This window comes from Mobula birostris, chromosome 1 (genome assembly GCF_030028105.1).
Source record: "Mobula birostris isolate sMobBir1 chromosome 1, sMobBir1.hap1, whole genome shotgun sequence".
NCBI lineage: Eukaryota > Metazoa > Chordata > Chondrichthyes > Myliobatiformes > Myliobatidae > Mobula > Mobula birostris.
Genome location: NC_092370.1, coordinates 14,758,886 through 14,783,880, shown reverse-complemented (window position 1 = coordinate 14,783,880; position 24,995 = coordinate 14,758,886). Strand labels below are relative to the sequence as shown.

General features: G+C 40.7%; 1 protein-coding gene across 1 annotated transcript in view; it reads right to left on the bottom strand.

Annotated features, from left to right (window-relative positions):
• Positions 1-24,995, bottom strand: part of LOC140192437 (eukaryotic translation initiation factor 3 subunit H-like) — a 155,229-nt gene that overhangs the window by 123,558 nt on the left and 6,676 nt on the right. The window contains exon 2 of the mRNA XM_072250272.1: positions 7,415-7,571. Coding sequence (XP_072106373.1) covers positions 7,415-7,571 — 157 coding nt within the window. The remainder of the gene's footprint in view (positions 1-7,414; positions 7,572-24,995) is intronic.

Below are 24,995 nucleotides of genomic sequence, written 5' to 3'. Positions count from 1 at the left end.
TTTAAAGGAACAACATATTTTAATGAAGAGAAATTTTACAATTATAGTGGATTCCAGTTAATTGGGCCATTGGTTAATCTGTGTAGCCGCTTATTTGGGACAACTCTTAAAGAACAAAAACTATGGATGGTTAGAGCATTGGCTGATTGGTAGGAGGCAGCGAGTGGAAAAAAAAAAGATCCGTGTTTGAATGGCTGCCAATGACTAAAGGTGTTGGGACCACTTCTTTTTATGCAGTGTATCAATAACTTAGATGATGGAATAGGTGGCTTTGTTGCTAAGCTTGCAGAAGATATGAAGACTAACAGAGGGGCAGGTAGTGTTGAGGAAACAGGCAGGATGCAGAAAGACTTAAATCAGATTAGGAGAATGGGCATGAGAGTGGTAAATGAAATAGTGTTGGAAAATGCACGGTCATGCACTTTGGTAGTAGAAATTAATATGTAGACTATTTTCTAAACAGGGAGAAAATTCAAAAATCTGAGATCCCACGGGACTTAGCAGCCCTTGTGCAGAACACCCTAAAAGTTAACTTGCAGGAAGAGCCAGTGGTGAGGGAGGCAAATGCATTATTCATTACAAAAGGTCCTGACTACAAGAGTGGAGATGTGATGCTGAGGCACTGGTGAGGCCTCACCTTGAGTATTGTGAACAGTTTTGGGCTCCTCATCTAAGAAAACATGTGCCGGTATTAGAGAGGGTCCAGAGGCTGTTAACAAGGATGATTCTGGGAACAAAAGGGTTATCATACGAGGAACATTTGATGGCTCTGGGTCTGTACTCGCTGGAATTTAGAAGGATGAAGGGGGATCTCATTGAAACCTTTCAAATGTTGAAAAGCCTAAACAGAGCAGATGTGGAAAGGATGTTTCCCATGGTGGGGGAGTAAAGGACGAGAGGGCACAGCCTCAGGATAGAGGGGTATCCATTTAAAACAGAGATGCAGAGAAATTTCTTTAGCCAGAGGGTGGTGAATTTGTGGAATTTGTTACCACAGGCAGATGTGCAGGCCAGGTTGTTGGGTATATTTAAGGCAGAGATTGACAGGTTCTTGATTGGACATGGCATCAAAGGTTACAGGGAGAAGGATGGGGAATGAGGTTGAGGTGGGGAATAATGGATCAGCCATGACTGAATGGATTGAATGAGCATCTCGATGAGACAAATGGCCTATTTCTGCTCCCATGTCTTATGGTCTAATAGAGAAAATAGCAGGGATTCCTTCATTTATTTGGTACAGTATGCTGTTTATTTGGTACAGAAGCCTACTGCCAAACAGTTTCTAACTAGCATCGGTCAAGTGCACTTCTTGTGGCCGTTGGGCACTACACTGTGCTTAGAACAAACTGTTACTAAAAGGCATCTGTTGTGTCTGGTTCTATTATGTTATCCATTTAGACCAATGGAAGATTTATGAAAACACCAACATGGGAAATACGAAGATGAGGAAAGTGATGAAGATGACACATCTGAACTTGAGCTAGTGATTACGAGATTACCAGGAAATATATTGTTGGATGTCGACTCCTCTTCATGCAGGAAGTTAATGAAGGCAGTCCTTTATCTGTACTAAATGTTTATGCTGATTTTGTTCATTTATAGTAAATCAAAAGAACACATCAGTGTACACTGGATGAATTATTCCAGCAATAACTATTAAGGACTTGCACAGTTTTATAGAACTGTGGTTCTATTGGTAATGTTCTAATCTGTTCTGTAATTCATTTAAATACACAATTTATTACATAGTTAAATGGTAATTTGTCTTTTCTACACTTCGGATAATTGGGGCAGCTGCTTAATTGGGCCAAAATGTATTTGTCCTGATGTGTCCCAATTAACTAGAATCCACTGCACAAAATCATTCTAACTTAGGGACAGATAAGAGGATGCCAGCAAATATGGTGACTTAGACTTCCAGTAAACATAGAAACATAGAAAACCTACAGCACAATACAGGCCCTTCGGCCCATGATGCCACGCTGAACATATACTTACTTTAGAAATTACCTAGGGTTACCCATAGCCCTCTATTTTTCTAAGCTCCATGTACTTATCCAGAAGTCTCTTAAAAGACGCTATCATATCCACCTCAACCACGTTGCCGGCAGCCCACTAAACACACTTACCACACTCTGCATAAAAAAACTTGTCCCTGACATCTCCTCTGTACCTACTCCCAAGCACCTTAAAACAGTGCCCTCTCGTGCTAGCCATTTCAGCCCTGGGAAAAAGCCTCTGACTATCCACACGATCGTTACTCCTCATCTTCCATCTCACCAAGGAGAAAAGGCCAAGTTCATTTAACCTATTCTCAGAGCGCATGCTCCCCAATCCAGGCAACATCCTTGTAAATCTCCTCTGCATCCTTTCTATAGTTTCCACGCTTCTTGTAGTGAGGTGAGAAGAACTGAGCAAGTGCGGTCTGACCAGGGTCCTATATAGCTGTAACATTACCTCTCGGCTCTTAAACTCAATCCCACGGTTGAAGGCCAATGCACCGTATGCCTTCTTAACCACAGAGTCAACCTGCGCAGCAGGTTTTGAGTGTCCTATGGACTCTAACCCCAAGATCCACACTGCCAAGAGTCTTAGCATTAATGCTATATTCTGCCATCGTATTTGACCTACCAAAATGAACCACCTCACACTTATCGCGGTTGAACTCCATCTGCCATTTATCAGCCTAGTTTTGCATCCTATTGATGTCCTGCTGTAACTTCTGACAGCCCTCCACACTATCCACAACGCCCCAACCTTTGTGTCATCAGCAAATTCACTAACTCATCCCTCCACTTTCTCATCCAGGTCATTTATAAAAATCACAAAGAGAAGGGGTCCCAAAACAGATCCCTGAGGCACTCCACTGGTGACCGACCTGCACGCAGAATATGACCCGTCTACAACCAGTCTTTGCCTTCTGTGGGCAAGCCAATTCTGTATCCACAAAACAATATCCCCTTGGATCCCATGCCTCCTTACTTTCTCAATAAGCCTGGCATGGGGTACCTTATCAAATGCCTTGCTGAAATCCATATACACTACATCTATGGCTCTGACTTCATCAATGTGTTTAGTCGCATCCTCAAAAAATTAAATCAGCCTCCTAAGGCACGACCTGCCTTTGAGAAAGCCATGCCGACTATTCCTAATCATATTTTGCCTCTCCAAATGTTCATAAATTCTGCCTCTCAGGATCTTCTCCATCAACTTACCAACCACTGAAGTAAGACTCACTGGTCTATAATTTCCTGGGCTATCTCTACTCCCTTTCTTGAACAAGGGAACGCCATCTGCAACCCTCCAATCCTCCGGAACCTCTCCCGTCCCTATTGATGATGCAAAGTTCATTGCCGGAGGATCAACAATCTCCTCCCTCGCCTCCCACAGTTGCCTGGGGTACATCTTGTCTGGTCCCAGTAACTTATCCAACTTGATGCTTTCCAAAAGCTCCAGCACATCCTCTTTCTTAATGTCTATATGCTCAAGCTTTTCAGTCCACTGTAAGTCATCCCTACAATCGCTAAGGTCCTTTTCCATAGTGAATACCGAGCAAACTATTCGTTAATTACCTCTGCTATCTCCTCCGGTTCCATACATACTTTTCCACTGTCACACTTGACTGATCCTATTCTCTCACATCTTATCCTCTAAGAGATTCTAAGATCAATGAGATATGCCACAAGATGCCATTAAACAAAATTAGAGAACATGGAATTGTGGCGTATGTTCTGGATTAAGGATTGGTTAAAAGACAAAACAATAGGAATATACAGCTCACAGGTAGCACGCTGTAATAGTTCTGGGGTCAGGCATAATTCATCCATTTATTACTGATAAAATATGGGTGTGAGCAGAATGCCAAGAGGCTGAAGGGGGATATTGACAAGCTAAGTGTATGGGCAAGTACATAGCACTGATACATAATGTGGAAAAATACAAGTTCATCCATTTTGTGAGAAAATCAGTGTTTCCCATCAGTTGAGAGACTGAAAATCAAACCCATGTTCAATGGGTCCTGGGTGTCCAAATGCTGCACCTACAATAAGCAAGTCAGAAGGTAAACCGCCCATTGGCATTTATTGCACAAAGGATTTGAGCACAAGGGTGAAAATGTGTCTTATTGAAACCACATAGGGCTATATTGGATCATAGTTCAAATACTGAAATAGAGAAAGTACAACAGTCATCATTACTACTGATGAAAAAAAAGTTTCTGTCATATCTCCTAATCTACCAGAGGATACCTAGGTGCAGCTTATAGTTAGAAATTGTCCAGCAACAGTCTCACGTGCCAATTAAGCAACCTAGTGTCCCAAATAAACAAAGGGAATCCCGGCTATTTTCTTGATTAGTTTTTGTTCTTGAAGAATGTTCCAAATAGGTGGCTGTCCCAATTAATCAAAATTCATATTTACACATCTTATTTTTCCCTAACTGACTCAAGAGGCTTGCTCTACTGTTTGGATTATTTGTAGAGACAACAGACAGCCTGTAGGTGGCACTGTACTCAAACAAGTCACCAGATTCAAGAAAATTGCCACCAATACACTTTCAGAAGTCTTGCCATTAAAGTTGAAGTTCCCTTGCTGCTGTGAACAAAACTAAAAATAATCTGTTACTGCTACAAGCAGCAAGCACTTCTTGACGCAGTTCTGAACAACAAAATTAAACAAGATTACCTATAATCAGAATTTTAAAAAGCAGTAAAGGTAGTGAAGATAAGTCTGACAATGAAAAAAGAGAAAATCAGAAGACATTTCTTAGCAAATTAAGACAGATTACTGATCAAAGGTACTCATACAGGTTATCTAAAGCAGAACATTATTTCAAATTCTTAAAATATATTTTGTGTTCCTTAAATTAAGGATCAATAGGGCAGAAGCAACACATTACCGTAGTGGTGAGCACAACGCTTTACAGAACAGACAACCCAGAATCAGACTCAGGTTTAATATAACCATGTTGCGAAATGTGCCTTTTTTGCGGCAGCAGTACATTGCAGTGCATAACAATAAAAACTGAACTATAAATGTTAAATTACCTGGCGCAAAACCTGTTTTTTTTCATATAAATGAAAGAAGCAAGTGATCCAAAGTTTCAAAGTACATTTACTATCAAGCAGAGGGAGAGAGAGAACACTTGAATGCAGGGGCCTTCCTTGGGGACCAGCAAGCGACAGGCTGGTAGACGGCACTGAACATCCTCTCGCCTCGATGATTTTAATCTTCCTTGGTGCTTCATTTGACGAGATCAGCAAGAAATGGAGTGATTACGGGGTCTCCAGGCTTCTTGGCCTAGAGGCCACACCCTTCACTCAAAACCTCACATGGAACACCCTTGGAGACAGCAGAGTGCCAGGTTGCTCAATCGGCCGGAAAACACACCACCAAAATGTCATTCACAGGCTCCAACAATAGCAGAACTACATTGGAATGAAAAAGTGAAAGAAGTAGTTTCATGAACCATCTGGAGGATGTCGCCCTTGGCTGCATTGTTCACTGGCGCCATCTTATTCCAGCGGATCAGTGTCCAAAACAAGCCGTTCATCATCAGACAACTGACAACTGGCCATAAGGCAAAATAAGAGAAACAAGAGATTCTGCAGGCTTTGGAAATCTTGAGCAATACACAATATGCTGGAGGAACTGAAATTCGCAAGAATGCAATTTTCCCTGCTCATTTGTGTTCATCCATTCCCCAAAATAAATAAAAATATTTTTTTTTAAATTATGTACAGCATGGAATAGGCCTTTCCATTCGAGCTGTGATACCCAGATTTAATCCTAGCCTAATCGCAGGACAATTTACAATGACCAATTAACCCACCAACCAGTACGTCTTTGGACTGTGGGAGGAAACCAGAGCACATGGAGAAAACTCACGCAGTCACAGGTAAAACATACGAACTCCTTACAGGAAGTGGCAGGAATTACACTCTGGTCGTCTGTACTGAAAAGTGTTGTGCTAACCCCAAACTACTGTGTCACCCCAAAAGCTATGAAAAACACTAATACAAATGTTTAAACAATGAAAAATGCCATTTTAAAAATATACACAAATAGGTCCGAAAGCAAGAGAAACAGAGTTAACCTTCAGGCAAGTAATCTTCATCCAGACTGGAAGAACTGAGAAGACAATTGTGCTTTAAGTTATAGAGGAAACATCTGATATTGAGTGCAGCTCAAACATCTGGAACCATGGTTCACTGTCTCAAAACAAGGGGTTCACTGCTCAGGACGAAGATGCACATAAATTTCTTCATCCTGCTTATGGTAAAACTTTGGAATTCAAAACAGAAGGTGTAGGCTCAGTATCTGATTACACTCCAGTAAAAGAATTTTAGATACTAAAGGAATGACGAGATTGAGGCTTATTACAAGAAAGTAGAACTAAGATAAAAGATTGGTTGTGATTTTACTGAATCCTACAAGCACAGAGGCCAAGTATTCTAGCACACATCAAGCAAAGATGACACTGATGTCTCATGGTCTATCTCAAAGGACGAGCGAGAGCGAGACTGTGGCATGTCGAAATGTTGACTACACAATAGTTTTTGTTGACCGCAGATCAGTCGCTCTTTGGGTACTTTTTTTAAGGAGAGATGTCTGCGAAACTGAGTATTTCAGATTTCATACTGAATACATTCTCTGATAATAAACTGAAATATTTGAGCCATATGAACCTTCTGCAAGAAGTTTCTACATACCTCAGTTTTAAACAACTGTCTCACTAACAATGTCCCCTTATTCAAGTTTTGCTCACTAGTTAAACAAAACAACATTTATTCTATCATGCCCCAGACAAGATCACCCTTCATTCTTCTAAACTCCAAAGAAAATAATCTATTTTCTTTATCCACCATTGATAAGAGAACCCTCTTCATTCCAGGAATTAATGACTGTTTAGACACTGCCATCCTTTAGTACAAACATCGTCTGGCTTGGCAATAATAAAAGAACAAGTCCAGCATGTTCCATTTCAGCAAATACTTACATTTTCACCTGCATTGGCTAAAAGCGTATTTATTTTCTTTATTCACAGACACAGTGTGGAACAGGCCCTTCCAGCCCAATGAGCCCCGCTGCCCAGCAACCCACTTGCCTGATTGCAGGACAATTTACAATGACCAATTAATCTAATAACCGGTACATTTTTGGACTGTGAGAGGAAACTGGGGCACCTGGAGGAAACCCATGCGGTCAGGGAGAGTGTACAAATACCTTACAAACGGTGCCGATAATGCCCCAAGCTATAATAGCACGTGCTAACTGCTATGATATCGTATTATACCATGTAATGTACAGTTAAGCTATGACATTTGGAACACCAATTGCAAGGCACCAACCAGGATACTCACAGAATATACCAGCTCGAATCCGCATATTCAAAGAAAACACCATTCACAACGTACCTTCATCAAAGTCGGCATCCTCCTCTGTATGTTGAGGGAACGGGAAACAGTTGGTGATTTCAAGCCGATCATCAACCACAAGTCCGAGAAGTACTCCCTGGACCACTTCATTGCCCTGCCCCTCCTCTTGGAAATGTTTAATGATCTTCAGGACAACCTACAATAGAAACAATGAGGTGGCAGTGAAAAGAGGGGCATTTGTTTCCTTCAATTTAACACAATTTAACACACTCAACAAAGGGTGTGTTGGCACTGGGGAGGGTCCAGAGGAGGGTCAGCACAACATTGTGGGCCGAAGGGCCTGTACTGTGCTGTACTATTCTATGTTCTATGACACAAGAACGATCACACGTGAGAAAAGTTTGAAGGCTCTGGGCCTGTACTCACTGGAGTTTAGAAGAAAGGTGGGGGGGGAGGAAATCTTGTTGAAACCTATCAAATATTTAAAGGCCTAGAGGGGATGTGGAGAGGAAGTTTCTTATAGTGTAAAGAGTCTAGGACTAGAGGACACAGCTTCAGAACAATGGGATGCTCACTTAGAACAGAGATGAGGAGGAATTTCTTTAGCCACAGGGAAGTGAACCTGTGGAATTCATTGCCATAAATGGCTGTGCAGGTCAGGTCATTGGGTATATTTATAGTGGAGGTTAATAGGCTCTTGATTAGAAAGGGCATCAATGGTTACAGGGAGAAACCTGTAGAATAGCCATGACTGATTGACAAAGTAGACTCAGTGGGCTGAACGGACTGATTCTGTTCCTACGTCTTATGATCTTAGGATTACAAATACACAGACCATCTAAAATCCCCTACAAATGGATCTGTAAAATAGTTCACTTGAACTTTGTGGTAAAGGCTCCACAATTGCATTGTCAGTGAGTTCCCAGATTTACTGTGGAAGATAGAGAATCCGTGATAATTTCCAAGTCACGTTAAGTGCAAGTGAAATTAAACTTGCAGGCAGGGTCCTTACAACACGCCTGCTGCCCTTATCCCTTCAGGTCCAATTTGCTGTAGTTTTGAGAAGTTCTGTCAAAGACAGCTTGTCTAGTTCCACTCCACATCTGACTGATGAATTACATCGTAGCTACAGTCTGCAGGGAATGAACATTCATGATGATGAAGGATCAGCTTTTGACTCATCAGTTGAGTGTGGCTATCGGCAAAGGTTTCCTGTCTCACACTTCACATCAGAATCAGAACCAGGTTTAATATCTCCAGCATATGTCATGAAATTTTGTTTTATGGCAGCAGTACACTGTAATACATAGTAATAAAAACTATAAATTACAATTAGCATATACAGTTCAAAAATTAACTTGCTAGTAGTGCAAAAAGAGAGGGGGAAATACTGAGGAAGTGTTCATGGGTTTATTGTCCATTAAGAAATCCGACTAAAAGGGAAGAAGCTATTTCTGAAATGTTGAGTGTATATCTTCAGGCTCCTGTACCTCCCTCCTTGATGGTAGAAGAGGGCATGTCCTGGGTGATGAGGGTCCTTAATGATGGATACCACCTTTTAAAGAAGTCCTTGATGCCAGTGTCCATGATGAAGCTGGCAGAGTTTATAACTTTCTGCATATTTTACATCGAGTCAATGTTGAAGAGTCTCAGAGTTATTCCCTGCTAGTCAGGCATCTCTGATCTGCCGCCTTTGGTGGGACTGACTTGGCCATGAAACCAGTCATTCCCAGAGATGGTAACAGAAGAGACAAGATCCTTCAAACCTGCCAAATCAAGTTCTGCTTTACCAGACTGAGAAATAGCTCTCCCAGTTTAGGCACAGGACCAGACATTTATGAGGATGACATTACAGGGTCAAATGAGCTGTGCAGAGACTTCAGAGTCAGAGTCATAAAGTCCTAGAAAGTACAGCACAGAATCAGGCCGGTCGGCCCAACTAGTCCATGTGGAACTATTTAAACTGCCTACTCCCAAATACCAGCACCAGGACCACTGCTCTCTACACACCTACCTATCCAAACTTCTTTTCAGCATTGAAATCAAGCTCACATGCACCACTTGTGATGGCAGCTCATTCCACACGGTCATGACCATCTGGTGAAGAAGTTCCCCTCATGTTCCTCTGAAACTTTTCACCTTTCACCCTTAACCCATGATCTCTGGTTGTAGTCCCACCCCACCTCAGCGGAAAAAGCCATTTACCTTATATCCCTCATAATTTTGTATACCTCTACCAAATCTCCCTTCAATTTTCTATGTTTCAAGGAATAAAGTCCTAACCTTTTCAATCTTTCCTCATAACTCACGTCCTCCGGACTCTGGCAACATCCTTGTAAATTTTCTCTGTACTCTTTCAACATTATTTGCATCTTTCCAGTGGGTAGGTGACCAAAACTGCACCAATACTTCAAATTAGGTCTCACCAATGTCTTACTCAACTTCAACATAACATCCCAGTTTACCTTGTCTAAATTCACTAATTTCATGCTGGTTTCAATCTGATTTGTTTGCAATCAGCAGAATACCAGGACATTTGAGAAAAGAGTTCACAGTCAAACACATTGCTGATTGTTTCAGGCCAGGCCACACAATGGATTTCCTTCCCAGATATTCATGAACCAGACAGGATTTATAATCCAGAGGATTTATATATTAATATGGTCTAAAAACAAAAAAAAGAGACCCAGTATCAATAAAGGAACCAAGGTTACTTCATTCCAACTGCTGAGGTAGAACCTGGAGTCCTTCCAGATCCTTCTCGGCTTTCGCAGAGAACAGTTTGTAACCCAAATTCCCACATGACTGGAGATGCCTACAGCCCTGCAGCAGCCAGCAAATCCAACCTGCCAGTCATACAGAGCAAACATGCAGTGCAGTGCAAAGGTCTTAGGCACATATATATAGCTAGGGTGCCCAAGCCACTTACTCAGTACTGCAATAACTTTATGTATTCCACTACACTTCTGCTGCAAAAAAATACCAAATTTCATGACATATACAAGTAATGATAAACCTGATTCTGATATGGCTCTCTATTGTGGACTGAGAGTGGGAAGGGGGCAAGGAGAGGGAAAACATTCTGTAATGATCAATAAAAACAAATGCTTGGAATCAATTGACATTGCCTGGTGTCTCAGGTCTGCGCCCCTGCCATCAGCCCCACCACGGCATTCCTTCTCTGTTACCTGTCCCACACCCCTCCGACAACACTCCACCCTCGCCATTCCCCACTTCTTTTGCTCCTACCAGATTTACAAACTTGCTCTCCTCCTCCCACTGACGAATACAGTACTCTAGCTATATATAAGTGCCTAAGACTTTTCCACAGTCAGGTGTTTGAAAATGGTAAAGAACAGTATACTTCAGATTATTTGTCCAGGGTACTTGTCTACAAACATGATCATTGTGCTGTCACTGCAAAATAAAGAATAGACAAGTGATGGAGGATCAGGTGAAACAAAGGCAAGAGGAGTTACCTTAGTGAGATGGGGCAGGATGGGGATGATTAAATTTTTTACGTAAATGTAAGTTAGTTAAGCTTCCCTTTCACAATTATTAATTTCTGCCATCTTCAGGAAGACACTACTGCATGAAATCCTCCCCTGCCCTTTCAGCCTTTCCCTTTGCACCTCTGTGGTCTAGTTTCCCTTCTGTAAGTTTGCATTTCTTGTCAGTGAAGATTTAACAGCCTCTTCTCTGGAAGTACTGATTTCCTCTGCAGCCTACTGAATGGATGTTACAGAGTTGTTACATTTCTGCACATAGTTTTGACTTTCAGTTCAGTGAGACGACACGTGTGAAAAGGTTTGCTCCTCTTCCTCCTCTCGGCAAATGGAAATTTTTTCCCCGCAGAAGTTCAATTCCAGTTCAATTTGAAAGTCAGAGTTAAACTTAAAGTGGGTTCAAATTTGAAAATCTAGTCTAGGTAAGGTCCCATACTCCATGAAATCATTGTTCCTTTTCTTTAAGTCAAATCTTTCATCATTTAGTTATATACACGTATACCATCAAACAAAACAATGTTTCTCCGGACCAGGGTATAAAGCACAGTAGTACACATAAGACAAGTATAACATGCAATAACTTAGGAAAATAATTAAATCTACAAATGAATTACACAAAGTGCATAAATTAAATTTTGTAGGATACAGTACAAATTATCTGGTTAACACTTCAAATGCGATGCAGCAGGAATTTCAGAAGCCTAATGGCCTAAGGGAACAAACTGTTTCCCATCCTGACTGTTACTGTCTTTATGCATACGAGTCTCCTGCCTGATGGCAGAATAAATATCGAAAAAGATGCTGAATGGATGGGTGATACTACTAAGGGCCCTGCACATGCAGCACTCGATATAAGTGTCCCCAGTGGATCGTAGGGAGGCCCCTATGACCCTCTCGGCCATTCTCACAGACCTTTGTAGGGATTTCCAGTCCGATACTCAGCTGCTCCCATCCAAGACGGGGATGGAATGCATCAGGACACACTCAATGATCCTCTTAGATAGACCTAATGTGTCTGAGAGACCTTACCTTTAGACATATTGGGTATGCAGTTTGGTCAGCAAATCAGGTTGTTACATCCACAGTCACTTTATTAAACTGTGTCTTCAATACAGAAGGCCAAATATTAAAAATTTTAAAAAGCCTAAACATTCAGCAGGGAATGAGGAATGAAAAACTGGATAACATTTCATGTCGATAACCTTTCATCAGAACGGCCATTTACACTGCTTGACCTGCTTAATATTTCTACTGATCTTCATTCTGTTTACAGATGATCGATACTCACAGCTTTTTGCCAAGACTAAAGATAAGTTTAGCACGAGGAATGAGGTTGCTTAAGAACTTGAATGTAGCTAACATTTCAAACTGATCACCTCAAAACACACAACTGCCTGATAATCCAACCACATAAACGTGGGCATAGTGAAGAACTTACATATCATGCACACATATACCTGTGACATTTATGCGGGGGGCGGGGGGGCGGAAATTGGCTGCTCTTCATCTACTGGCCCACCACTATCCAAAGCTCAGCTCAAAGCAGACGGGAAGGGATATGATGATTTGTCAGCAATTTCAGATCATAAGCTGTGACATCCTTCTTGATCCTCACCGATGTTTCATTGATGCACAACAGAGAACACCCCATTCTGATGAATATCGGCTTACCTCGGCAACTGCTCTGCCTGTGACTGCAAAAAACCTGCTGAGAGTGTAGACGCAGCAGATCACAGAAAACAGCCCCCACTACATGGACTCTTCCGACATTTCTTGCTGCTTTGGTACAACCACCAGCATAATCAAAGATCTTACCCACCTTGGACATACATATACATTTTTTTCATTCATTCCCTCTCCCACTCCACCTCACCTTCCCCCTCCCCCAACCATCATCAGCAGAAGATACAAAAGCCTGAAAGCAAGATCCACATTCTCAAGAACGGTTTCTATCCTATTGCTAGGTGGATGCTTGACCTCACAACGTACCTTGTTATGACCTTTATTATCTGCCTATACTCTCTGTTACAAATCATTCTAAATTCTGTAATTGTTTTATCTTGTACAACCTTAATGCATCATTGTACTGAATTGATCTGAATGAAGGATATGCAAGACAAGTTCTTCCACTGTACCTAAGTACAAAATAATAAAAAATTACCAAATCAGCATTGGTTTGAGGAGTTTTCAAACATTAAACAACATGGACGCCACAGTAGTTTAGTGGTTAGTGCAACTCTATTACAGCCCAGGACGTTCCAGAGTGCAGAGTTCAATTCTGGCACTGTCTCTGTACATCCTACCCATAGAATATCTAGATTTCCTCCCGGTGCTCCAGTTCCTCCCACTGTCCAAAGGTGTACTGGGTAAGTTAATGCAAACAACAGGAATTCTGCAGATGCTGGAAATTCAAGCAACACACATCAAAGTTGCTGGTGAACGCAGCAGGCCAGGCAGTATCTGTAGGAAGAGGTGCAGTCGACGTTTCAGGCCGAGACCCTTCGTCAGGACTATCGTCTAGTCCTGACGAAGGGTCTTGGCCTGAAACGTCGACTGCACCTCTTCCTACAGATGCTGCCTGGCCTGCTGCGTTCACCAGCAACTTTGATGTGTGTTGGGTAAGTTAATGGTCATTGTAAACTGTCCCATGATTAGGTTAAGGTTAATCAGGGTTGTGGGGCTGCTGAGGCAGCATGGCTTGAAGGACTAGAAGAGCTCACTCCATGCTGTATGGACAAATAAGATTCAAAAAAAAAAAAAAAAAAAAGTTGGAATAAGATTTGGAGATGGTTAGGGGAGAGAGAGGGGGAAGAGGGGAGAGAGAGGGGGAAGAGGGGAGAGAGAGGGGGAAGAGGGGAGAGAGAGGGGGAAGAGGGGAGAGAGTCAGGAAGGGAAATAATATATCATGGGGGGAGGAGATGAACAAACTATCCTTTCAACATTATTTTCTTCTCTGGATATTTTCTTAACACTTGTAATAGATTTAAACATAATACAGTAATACAGGATGAATGTGATGGGAGGTGAGGACCTCAATACAATAGCTTTCACTAAAAAGGTAGTGCTGAGCAAACTTGTAGGCCTAAAGATAGACAAGTCCCCTGGTCCTGACTGAATGGCAGAAGAATTGAAAGAGAACTGAATGAACTGAAAGAAATGGCACAAGTTATATTAGAGGCCTTGGTGATAATTTACCAAAATTCTCTGGATTCTGGGCAAGTCCCGGCGGATTGAAAGACGACAAATGTCACGTCACTGTTCAAAAAAAGGATGTATGCAAAAGGCAGGTAACTATAGGCCAGTTAGTTTAACATCTGTAGTTGGAAAAATGCTTGAAGCTATCATTAAAGAAGAAATAGCAAAGCACATGGAAAGAAATTGATCCATCAGCAGAGGCAGATCCTGCCTGACAAACATACTGGAGTTTTTTAAGGATATAACAGGCGCAGTGGATAGAGGGGAACCAATGGACGTTATTTACTTGGATTTCCAGAAGGTATTCGATAAGGTGCGGCATAAAAGATATTCATGAGATAAAGATGCATAGAGTTGGGGGTGACGTATTAGCATGGACAGAGGATTGGTTAACTAATAGAAAGCAGAGAGTTGGGATACATGGGTGTTACTCTGGTTGGCAATCAGTGGTGAGTGGTGTGCCGCAGGGGTTGGTGCTGGGCCCGCAACTATTCACGATATACATTAACGATCTGGAAGAGGAGACTGAGTGTAGTATATCTAAGTTTGCTGAAGATACTAAATTGAGTAGAAAAGCAAATTGTGCAGCGATTATTTAAATGGTAAAAAATTGCAGCAGGCTGCTGCGCTCCTCTGCAGAGGGACTTGGGAGTACTTGTGCATGAACCACAAAAGGTTGGTTTGCAGGTGCAGCAGGCTATCAAGAAAGCAAATGGAATGTTGGCCTTCATTGCTGGAGGAATTGAATTCAAGAGCACAGGGCATTGAATTTAAGAGCAGGAAGGTTATGCTGCAACTGTACAGGGTACTGGTGAGGCCGCACCTGGAGTACTGTGTGCAGTTCTGGTCTCCTTACTTGAGGAAGAATATACTGACTTTGGAGGCTGTGCAGGGGAGGTTCACCAGGTTGATTCCAGAGATGGGGGGTTAGACTATGAGGAGAGATCAGGTCTCCTGGGACTGTACTCACTGGAATTCAGAAGAATGAGAGGAGACCTGATAGAAACATATACAATTATGAAAGGGATAGATAAGATAGAGGCAGGAAAGTTGTTTCCACTAGTAGGTGAGACTAGAACTAAAGGGACATAGCCCCAGGATTTGGGGAAGTAGATTTAGGACGTAGATGAGGACAAATTGCTTTTCCCAGAGACTGGTGAATCTGTGGAATTCTCTGCCCAATGAAGCAGTGGAGGCTACCTCAGTAAATATATTTAAGAAAAGGTTGAATAGATTTTTGCATAGTAGGAGAATTAAGGGTTATGGGGAAAAGAGAAGGTACGTGGTGATGAGCCAGATCAGCCATGATCTTACTGAATTGCGGAGCAGACCCGACGGATCAGATAGCCTATTCCTACTACATTTCTATGTTCTTATGTACAGTAAACTAGAGGCTGATAGTGCTCAAAATATAATCTTCAAAGTGCATATTTTGCTATGTTAAGGTGCAATATAAATGTACAGTACATAGATGACATCATTTTTCAACTATTGGGTGAGTAAACATTTTTCACAAAAATAAAGCTGCAAGGCATTATTCATCATTTATAATGAAAGCCAAAAGGAAAGTTAAAAATTAATGTGTATAGTTTGGCACATGCTTTTCACCTCAAACTGGATTCTATTCAAAATCAAGCTATTTCTTAATAATTCTATGTGACTTTTTGCCATATGAATTTGTGTACTGGCAACCCAGCTCCAAATGAGCTGAAAGCAATTGTTACTGAAGTCAGACATCACAGTAAGAGCCCCAAGATGCACAAGGGGAAATCAATGAAAATGTTTAGTTTTCATTCCTGTGCTGTACTAATCTGTCAGACAGCAATAATTGGAACATTCTATTTCACCACTGTGACACATTTCTCCTTGCTAAGGAGAGCATAAATTCACACTGCTTTGAAAAGCCTCATTTATACAATTCACGGTACAGTGAACTCCTAATCCAATCCCTGACAGTATTCCAGACATCTACTAATTTACCATGTTACAATGATATTGAATTTCATCTCTTGGGAGGATTTGTACCAAAGTAGATGGCTGAACTCTAAATAGTGCTGTTTCTATACAGGGCTACTTTAACAAAGCAATTTATGGATTAATGATCTGTAAACCAACTCCCAATATTTACATTGCTCTTATTTCTTTTAATTTTTATAATTTTTCTTATTCCCTTATATCAGCCCAACTTTAGTGATTGTATTTCTGGGTCAGTTATCTAGAAGACTGGTCTATTTATCTGGAAAGAGATCAAATCACAAAACACAAAAAATTTTAAATTGTTACCTAATAGTAGCTGCATAACTACAGCAGTCATAATTTTTTAAGATTATTTTGGACTACAGATATCCTTTTAAAGATGGAAATCTGCCTTCCTTTCCCATTCCCATATCCAAAAAGCAAGACTCATTCTTATTTGCCCTCCGCTGTATTTACCAAAATCAATAAGAAAAATGGACCCAAGGACCTGGAATGACAAAGGGACATCCTCCATATTCAATTCCATTCTAAATCCCCAGCAACTAACCCAATCTTTCTCACGAAGATTTGGGACTTGGACCAAATTTCAGAATGTAGTCCTTCAAAAACTGGAATCATGTGTAGTCAAGACTCACAAATTTATCCTTTTTAAATAATGTTGCTGATTTCTCCATCATCATCCAATACATGGAAGTTGCACAAAGGGCACATTGCCAAGAGTTTTCCCTTTGGAATTCTCAGTGCTGATTCTGAATCCCACAAAGCCTCACTCCTTCAAGAAAAGTGGTGTTTTCCCCTTGGGCTTCTCAGTGGAAATTCTGGATCCTACAAAGCCTCACACCTTCAAGTGAAATGTGAGCAAGACAATTATGATTACTGCCTACTAATCTTCCATCATGTAATCTCATGATACAGCACACTTCCATGGTGAACATTAATTTGAAAGAGCATTCAGGATACCAAGAACTCAATAAATGCTCTGAATAGTGGATGCCAATGACTAGCAAGAAATGCAATTCATTTATACAAATATCAGTAAAATCCTGGACATAGTGCTAGACTAGATCAAAATAGATGATGGAAAAAACTCAGTGAGAGATAAACTTACTTGAACTATTTACCACAGATGTAGGCACCATCCATCCATCCACACCCACCTAGTATAGGTGGCTGATAGAAGAGATAATGGGCGTGTGTAAGAACTGGTTAGAGATTCACATTTACTTGGGACACATACAGTGAAATGTGCCATTTGCGTTAACAACTAACAAAGCCAAGGGGTGTGCTGGGAACAGCTCACGTGTCACCACATATTCTGGCGCCAACCTATCATGCCCACAATACTCAGCAGAACAACATAGATCACAATGAGCAACAAAACAACAGCAAAACAAGCCACATTCCTCCCTCCCACACACCCAGACAGGCCTCCAACTTCAGCCTCCAATCTCCAAGCTTCACATCCTATAAAGGGAAATAGAACTGCCTAAGACTCAAATGGCCACCTTCTAATATTGTTATTAAATACACATACAGATAAGAGAAAGTCAATGCCCTCATGCCGAAACATACAACCTTCAGTCTTGGGTGATAAGTGCCACAACGCACACACCCCACAGGAATCAAGCACTGTTAAGTATTATAAAGGGAAGCTGAGGGATAACACAGTGAGACGATGCACATTCCATACCCTTTCATCTCCAGGAAGTGAAATCCTATCCACCCAAAACTACCTGCATGTTATCATTTCAGAGGATCTGTCCTTGGCCCAGCACCTAAATGCAATCAGATTAGATTAGATTATGAGGACACGCAGTCCTCTTTTATTGTCATTTAGTAATGCATGCATTAAGAAATGATACAGAGGCAGAACTTCCAGGTCATCAAGGGAAAGGCGGCGTAAGGGAAAGGTCTCTCGACAAAAAAAGAAGGTAAGCTGCCCCATAATCGAATTTAAACAAATACTTAATATTGCATAACTATATTAATAAAAGGGGCAAGGATGATGTCTAAGAACAAGATTAAAAAGTCCGCTTCGAAGGCTGATAAACATAAAGAGACGCAGCAAGGCGACGGCCCTAGCTCCCCCACGGCAAGCCAGGACGGAGATAATGAGGGGGAATCAGTGACTCTGTCCTTGATTCTCGGAGAGATTCGCGAGTTCCGACAAGATAACAGCAAACAGCTGGAAGATATTAAAGGAGAAATAGTAAAAACTAACTCGCGGATAGATGAAGCCAAAGCGAGGATTGTTGGAATTGAAGAGAAGCTACAAAACGCAGAGGAAGTGATAGCAGAAATGCTGAAGCTGCAAGACCAGCTCCAGTGGAAACTAATAGATCAAGAAGGCCGCTCGAGAAGGGAAAATGTGAGGATTTACGGAGTTCCCGAAGGAACTGAAGGTAAACCCGGATTGATAATTCCCTTCGTGGAGAAGCTACTAAGAGAGAACCTTGATATACTGGCCGCAAAAGACCTACAGATAGAAAGAGCTCACCGCGCGTTGGCACCACAGCCTCCAGCAGGTGCCCAGCCCAGATCGATTCTGGTCAGATTTCTCAGTTACAGAACGAAGGAAGAGGTGCTTAAAAGGGCATGGCAAAAGAAAGGTCTCATGTGGAACAACTGTAAAATCAGTTTAGACCACGACTACGCACCAGGGATTCTTGCCAGACGGAAGGAATATACGGAAACACGGAGAGTCCTGAAGGAAAACAACATCAAATTCCAGACCCTGTATCCAGCTCGGCTGAGAGTCTTTTATGACGAAGAGACAAAAACTTACGCTACGGTGGAGGAGGCAACGTTGGACCTGGCGGACCGGGGACTACCTATTAAAGTTATCACCCAACCGGAGTCACTACTGGAGAGGATTTGGCAGAAGTCGTGGCAGTTAGTGGGGCGAGGACGCTCCACACGAACCAGAGTGTCAAACTACAAGGAAAAGCTGCAAATATTCAGACGCGAATGTACAGAGAACACAGATTAATTAAGAGAAATGACTGAAAAGAGTAAATCGGACTTAAAGGTAAAATGAAAACTGGTAACTGAAAATAAACTAGCCGGAATAACTTGAATGATAGCAATATGGTCGAGACATAAATAGGAGAAAATTCTCTATGATTATTCAAACTGCTGAGGGCCCTCTAACACAGGGTGAAGATAGAGGTTATCCCTCTGAACTGAGGCGGGTCGGTGCTCAGGCCTCACTGTGGGAAGTCGGGAAAAATTTTCAAATGTTACACGTTCAAAAATGTCTAGGGTGTGGTTATATGTCTTGGTTTACTGTTGAGAAGGGATTACTTATTGTTTGGTTAGAAAAGGAGAGTGTTTTTTTTTCTACTAGAGAAAAATGCAAACTGAATTGGTAAAAATAATTTCCTATAATGTTAATGGGGTTTTGAATCCAATTAAAAGAAATAAGATTATGTCTAAATTAAAAAAAGAGAGGGCACTAATAGCTTTCCTCCAGGAAACACATGAGCCAATCTGAACATGGAAAGTTAAAAAGAATGGGCTTTAAGCATGTATTTTATTCATCATATAAATTGAGTCACAAAAGAGGGGTGGCTACTTTAATATCAAGTACTCTTAATTATGAACATATTTCAGAGACTAGAGACAAAGAAGGACGGTTCGTAAAAATCACAGGAAGAATAGAAGGTACAGAAATAACATTGCTGAATGTTTATGCTCCTCCAGGTTGTGAATGGTCATTTTATAGACACATTTTTGACCTAATGGTCAGTTCTCAAGGGGTAGTAATTTGTGGAGGGGATTTTAATATTAGATTAAATCCTATATTAGATTCTTCAAGAATAGTTACTCAGAATAAACCTCTGACTCGGAAAGTGAATTCATTGATGGAGGAGTTGGGAATTATAGATGTCTGGAGGGAATTACACCCTACTAGTAAAGATTATACATATTACTCTTTCCCTCATTCAGCCTATTCAAGGATAGACTATTTCTTTATCTTTAATACAGATAGACTCAGGATAAAAAACTGTAATATTGCAACAATTGATCTGTCAGATCATAGCCCAGTCTCTACGTCTCTAATCCTGGAAAGGAAAATGAGGAAAACACTATGGAGGCTAAATTCACATATACTCAATAACCCGAAAGTAATGGAGAGATTAAGGGGAGAAATCAAAGAATATCTAGACCTTAATGACACGGGAGAAACATCACCAGTGATCTTATGGGATACATTGAAAGCTGTACCGAGAGGGAAAATTAATTCCATTACCACTCACATGAAAAAAATCAATGCACAAAAATTAGCAGACTTTCAAGGAAAATTAAAACAACTTCAAGTTGTAGATAGCAACAAAAGTAATTCAAATCGAAAACAGGAAATTAGGAAATTGCAAAGTGAAATTGACGATATTTATACGTTGGAAACTCAAAGAAATTTTCTTTACCTGAGACAAAAGAATTATGAAGTAGGAGGTAAATCAGCTAGATTATTAGCATATAAATTACGAAAACAACAAGCAGACAATACAATTCATAAAATAAAGAATCCAAAGACAAAGCTTGTGGAGAGTACAATAGGGAAAATTCAAGAGAGTTTTGAAACATATTATCGAGAGCTGTACTCCCAACCCCGGGCCCCCACTGAGCCCTATACAGACAGTGTATTGAATTTTTTAGATCTACCTAAACTTACAGATTTACAAAATGAAAGTTTATTAGAACCAGTAACTGTCAAAGAACTGAACGTGGCCATCTCTAGGTTAAAGGCTGGAAAGTCCCCGGGTTCTGATGGGTTTACCTCAGTGGTACAAGTCCCTGAAGACACAGTTAGCCCCATTACTACTTAACACCTTTAATTGGATCTTGCAGAGAGGAGAAACTCCACCTTCCTGGAGAGAAGCCATTATTTCAGTTATTCCTAAAGAGGGTAAAGATAAACTAGAATGTGGCAATTATCGGCCTATTAGTGTTCTTAATTTAGATTACGAACTGTTTACATCTATATTAGCGCGCAGATTGGAAAAGCTTTTACCTGGCCTAATCCACTTAGACCAGACTGGATTTATTCAACAAAGACAAACACAGGACAACACAAGGAGAACTCTGCACATATTAGAACAGGTTAATAAGAACGAGACAGAGACAATGGTAGTAGGATTGGACGCTGAAAAAGCTTTTGATTCGGTTAGTTGGGCATTCCTATACAGAGTGTTAGGAAGATTCGGCTTTCAAGGAAAGTTTATTAAAGTAATTCAGACTCTATATGACAGCCCTACAGCCCGAATTAAGATAAATGGGGACCTCTCTGACTCCTTCATCTTAGAGAGGCACTAGACAGGGATGCCCAATTTCTCCTCTCCTTTTTGCGCTATATATTGAACCGCTTGCCCAACTAATAAGACAGAGCGAAATCGTAAAAGGTATCAAGGTGGCAGGGATTGAACAGAAAGTGGCGTTATTCGCAGATGATGTTTTGGTCTATCTGAGTGAACTAGAAAAATCATTTATAAGATTGTTTACACTGTTGGATGACTTTGGGAAAATATCCGGTTATAAAATAAGTGTAAAGAAAACACAGGTTGTGTCCCTAAATTATACACCATCCAAAAAATTGCAGGATACATATGATCTTAAGTGGGAAGCTAAATCATTAAAATATTTAGGAATAACCCTGCCGAAGGATCTTTCAACACTGTCACAGGTAAATTATGGGCCATTAATCTCAGAGATAAAAGCAGAATATGCATAGATGGAATCTTATCCCCTTTGTAAGTTTAAATTCAAGGATAAATACTGTAAAAATGAATATTCTTCCTCGGTTATTGTATCTTTTCTGTACTTTACCGGTGGAGGTGGATGATAATCAATTCAGGGAATGGGACAAATGGATTTCCCGCTTCATTTGGCAAGGAAAGAAACCTAGAATTCGATATAACACCTTACAGTTAGGGAAGGAAGGAGGAGGTATGGTTCTTCCTTGCCTGAGAAATTATTTTTATGCCTCACAGATAACCCCTCTGTTATATTGGTGTAATAGGGAATATAAGGCTAGATGGAAGGAAATAGAATTTGTATTAGTTGACAGTTTTCCTCTTCAGGTCTCAATAGCTGACAAAGGATTGATGGCCCAGTTGGAAAAATTTTAAAACGCTTGGATAAATCTTACATTAAAAGTATGGCAGAAGGTGGTTAATTCATGTGGAATTAATAACATGTTAAAACTCTTTAAATGGTGTGCATATGATACCGAATTCCTTCCCAACAGAGGAGATAAAAGATTTGAGCTATGGATAAAGAAAGGTCTTACAACCTACCTCTCATTTATAGATAAAAGAGTATTACAAAGTTTCCAAATCCTGCAGGACAAACATGGCCTAGAACATAATGACTTTTTTTAGGTACCTTCAATTACGAAACTATGTTAACCAGAGTTGTAGATATACAGACCTATCAAGCAGAATTAGAATTTTTCAAGATTCTGAATTCGGCTTGCAGTTCAATACCTAGTAAATCAGTTTCTCGATTATATAATGCACTCTCCCATGCTAAAAATGTAAATACACTGTATATTAAAGAGAAGTGGGAGAAAGAAGCGGGGTTGGTACTTTCAGAGGAGGCTTGGGAGAAAATCTGCAGCTCTCAATGGTCCTCGACTAATTCTTTGACTTGGAGAGAACATTGTTGGAAAAACATTATAAGATACTTCAAGAATCCCATATCAGGAAAAATATAAAGATACAAATGTGATGTGTTGGAGAAGGTGCGGCTCCAAGGAGACAAATCATTTTCATATTTTTTGGGATTGCCCTAAATTAAGTCTATTTTGGGAAGGTATTCATAGAACATTAGTTAAGGTACTTAGGTCCCAGATACCTCTGAACTTTGAGACGCTCTATTTGGGGCATGTATTGTTTCTTGAACAGAAGGAAGATATAAAGTTGCTGCAGGCCCTCTTAGCGGCAAGTAAGAAATCAATCACTAGAAAATGGCTAAATCCAATACCACCTACATTAGAAGATTGGTACGAAATTATCTTGGAAATATTTAAAATGGAAAAGTTGATTACTCCCTGAGAACTCAAAAAGAAAAATTTTATCAAATCTGGAATAAATGGATTGAATATATAACCCCAATGCGAGCAGACTTTAGATGACTCTCCTAATGATTTATACTGCTCTTCTCATCAACACAGTAATATTGCTAACGTAAGCACCCCTAGTCTAAATGTTTGTTTTTTTTGTTTTCTTTTGGAAAATAGAGAATTAACATAAGTAAAGGGAAAGATTTGGGAAAGGGATAAAAAAATGAAAAAATTAAGTAAATAAGTACATAGGGATTGGATAATTATGTCTGCAGGCAGGAGCAAGCATGAACAAATTAGGATATAAACACCTACAATGGTTGATACATAGGCTTATATACAACATTTTGGACCAAGGGTTATATGGAAACTATTATTACCATTTTTCTTAACAACTAATTCCATTACTTAGCCTAATAGGTTAGATTTACCACAGTACATAATTATCTATTTAAATGTTTATTTTCCTTTTATATCATCTCAATGTGTACTTAAGAATGTATAAATAATTGTAGTTTTATACATATAAAAAAATGGAAAAGGTTATATGTGTGAAAAAAGTACATGATATTTGTGAATTCCTTATCCAAATAAAAATAAAATTTTAAAAAAAAGAAATGATACAATGTTCCTCCAGTGTGATATCACAGACCAAGACTGAAAAACTGACAAAAACCACATAATTATAACATATAGTTACAACAGGGCAAGCAATACCATAATTTGATAGAAAAACAGACCATGGGCACGGTAAAAAGTCTCAAAGTCTCTCGAAAGTCCTAACATCTCACGCAGACGGTAGAAGGAAGAAAAGTTTCCCTGCCATGAGCTTCCAGCGCCGCAAACTTGCCGATGCAGCATCCTGGAAGCACCCGACCACAGTCCGACTCTCAGTCCATTCGAAAACTTCGAGCCTCTGACCAGCCCTCCGACACCAAGCACCATCTCTGCCGAGCACTTCGACCCCAGCCCCGGCCGCCAGCAAAAGGCAAAGCCGAGGATTTGGGGCCTTCCCTCCGGAGATTCTCGATCACACAGTAGCAGCGGCAGTGAACTGGGCATTTCAGAAGTTTCTCCAGATGTTCCTCCATGCTTCTCACGTCCGTCTCCATCAAATCAGGATTGTGCACAGCCCCTATTTAACAAATACGATATCATTTCACCGGAGAGGCCACGCGCGCTGCATCGCACCACCATCTTCTCCTCCCTACCGGAAGTTATGAAGAAAGCGTTCCTTAAAAGGTCACAAAGATTCGGCATGACATCTAAAACTCAGGCAATCTTTCATAGATGTGTGCTGGAGAATATAGTAACTGGCTGCATCATGGCCTGGTATGAAAACACCAATGCCCTCGAAAGGAAAATCCTACAGAAAGTAGTCTATACAGCCAGGTCCATCACAAGTAAACCCCCTCCCATCTACACAGAGCACTGTAGCAGGAAAGCAGCATCCATCATCAAGCACCCCCACCACTCAGGTCATGCTCCCTCCAGGAGCTTCAGGACCCACACCACCAGGATCAGGAACCGTTACTACCTCTCAACCATCAGGCTCTTGATCAGTGGGGATAACTTCACTCACCCCATCACTGAACTGTTCCCACAACCTGAGGACTCACTTTCAAGGACTCTTCATCTCATGTTCTCGATATTTATTGCCAATTTATTGATTATTTCTTTTTTTTTTGTATATAACCCCCTCACCAGGCCTGTATGCAAATTTGCCTCATTAGCCAACTCTGTTAACAGCCACAGTGAGAAGGCCACCTTTCATAAACAAGATACGTCTAGGATCGGTACGATTTGGGGTTCAACCACAGGAATGTTGGGACATTTCGATTAGAGAAACCTCAATTTGAGTGAACGCTGTATCGATACT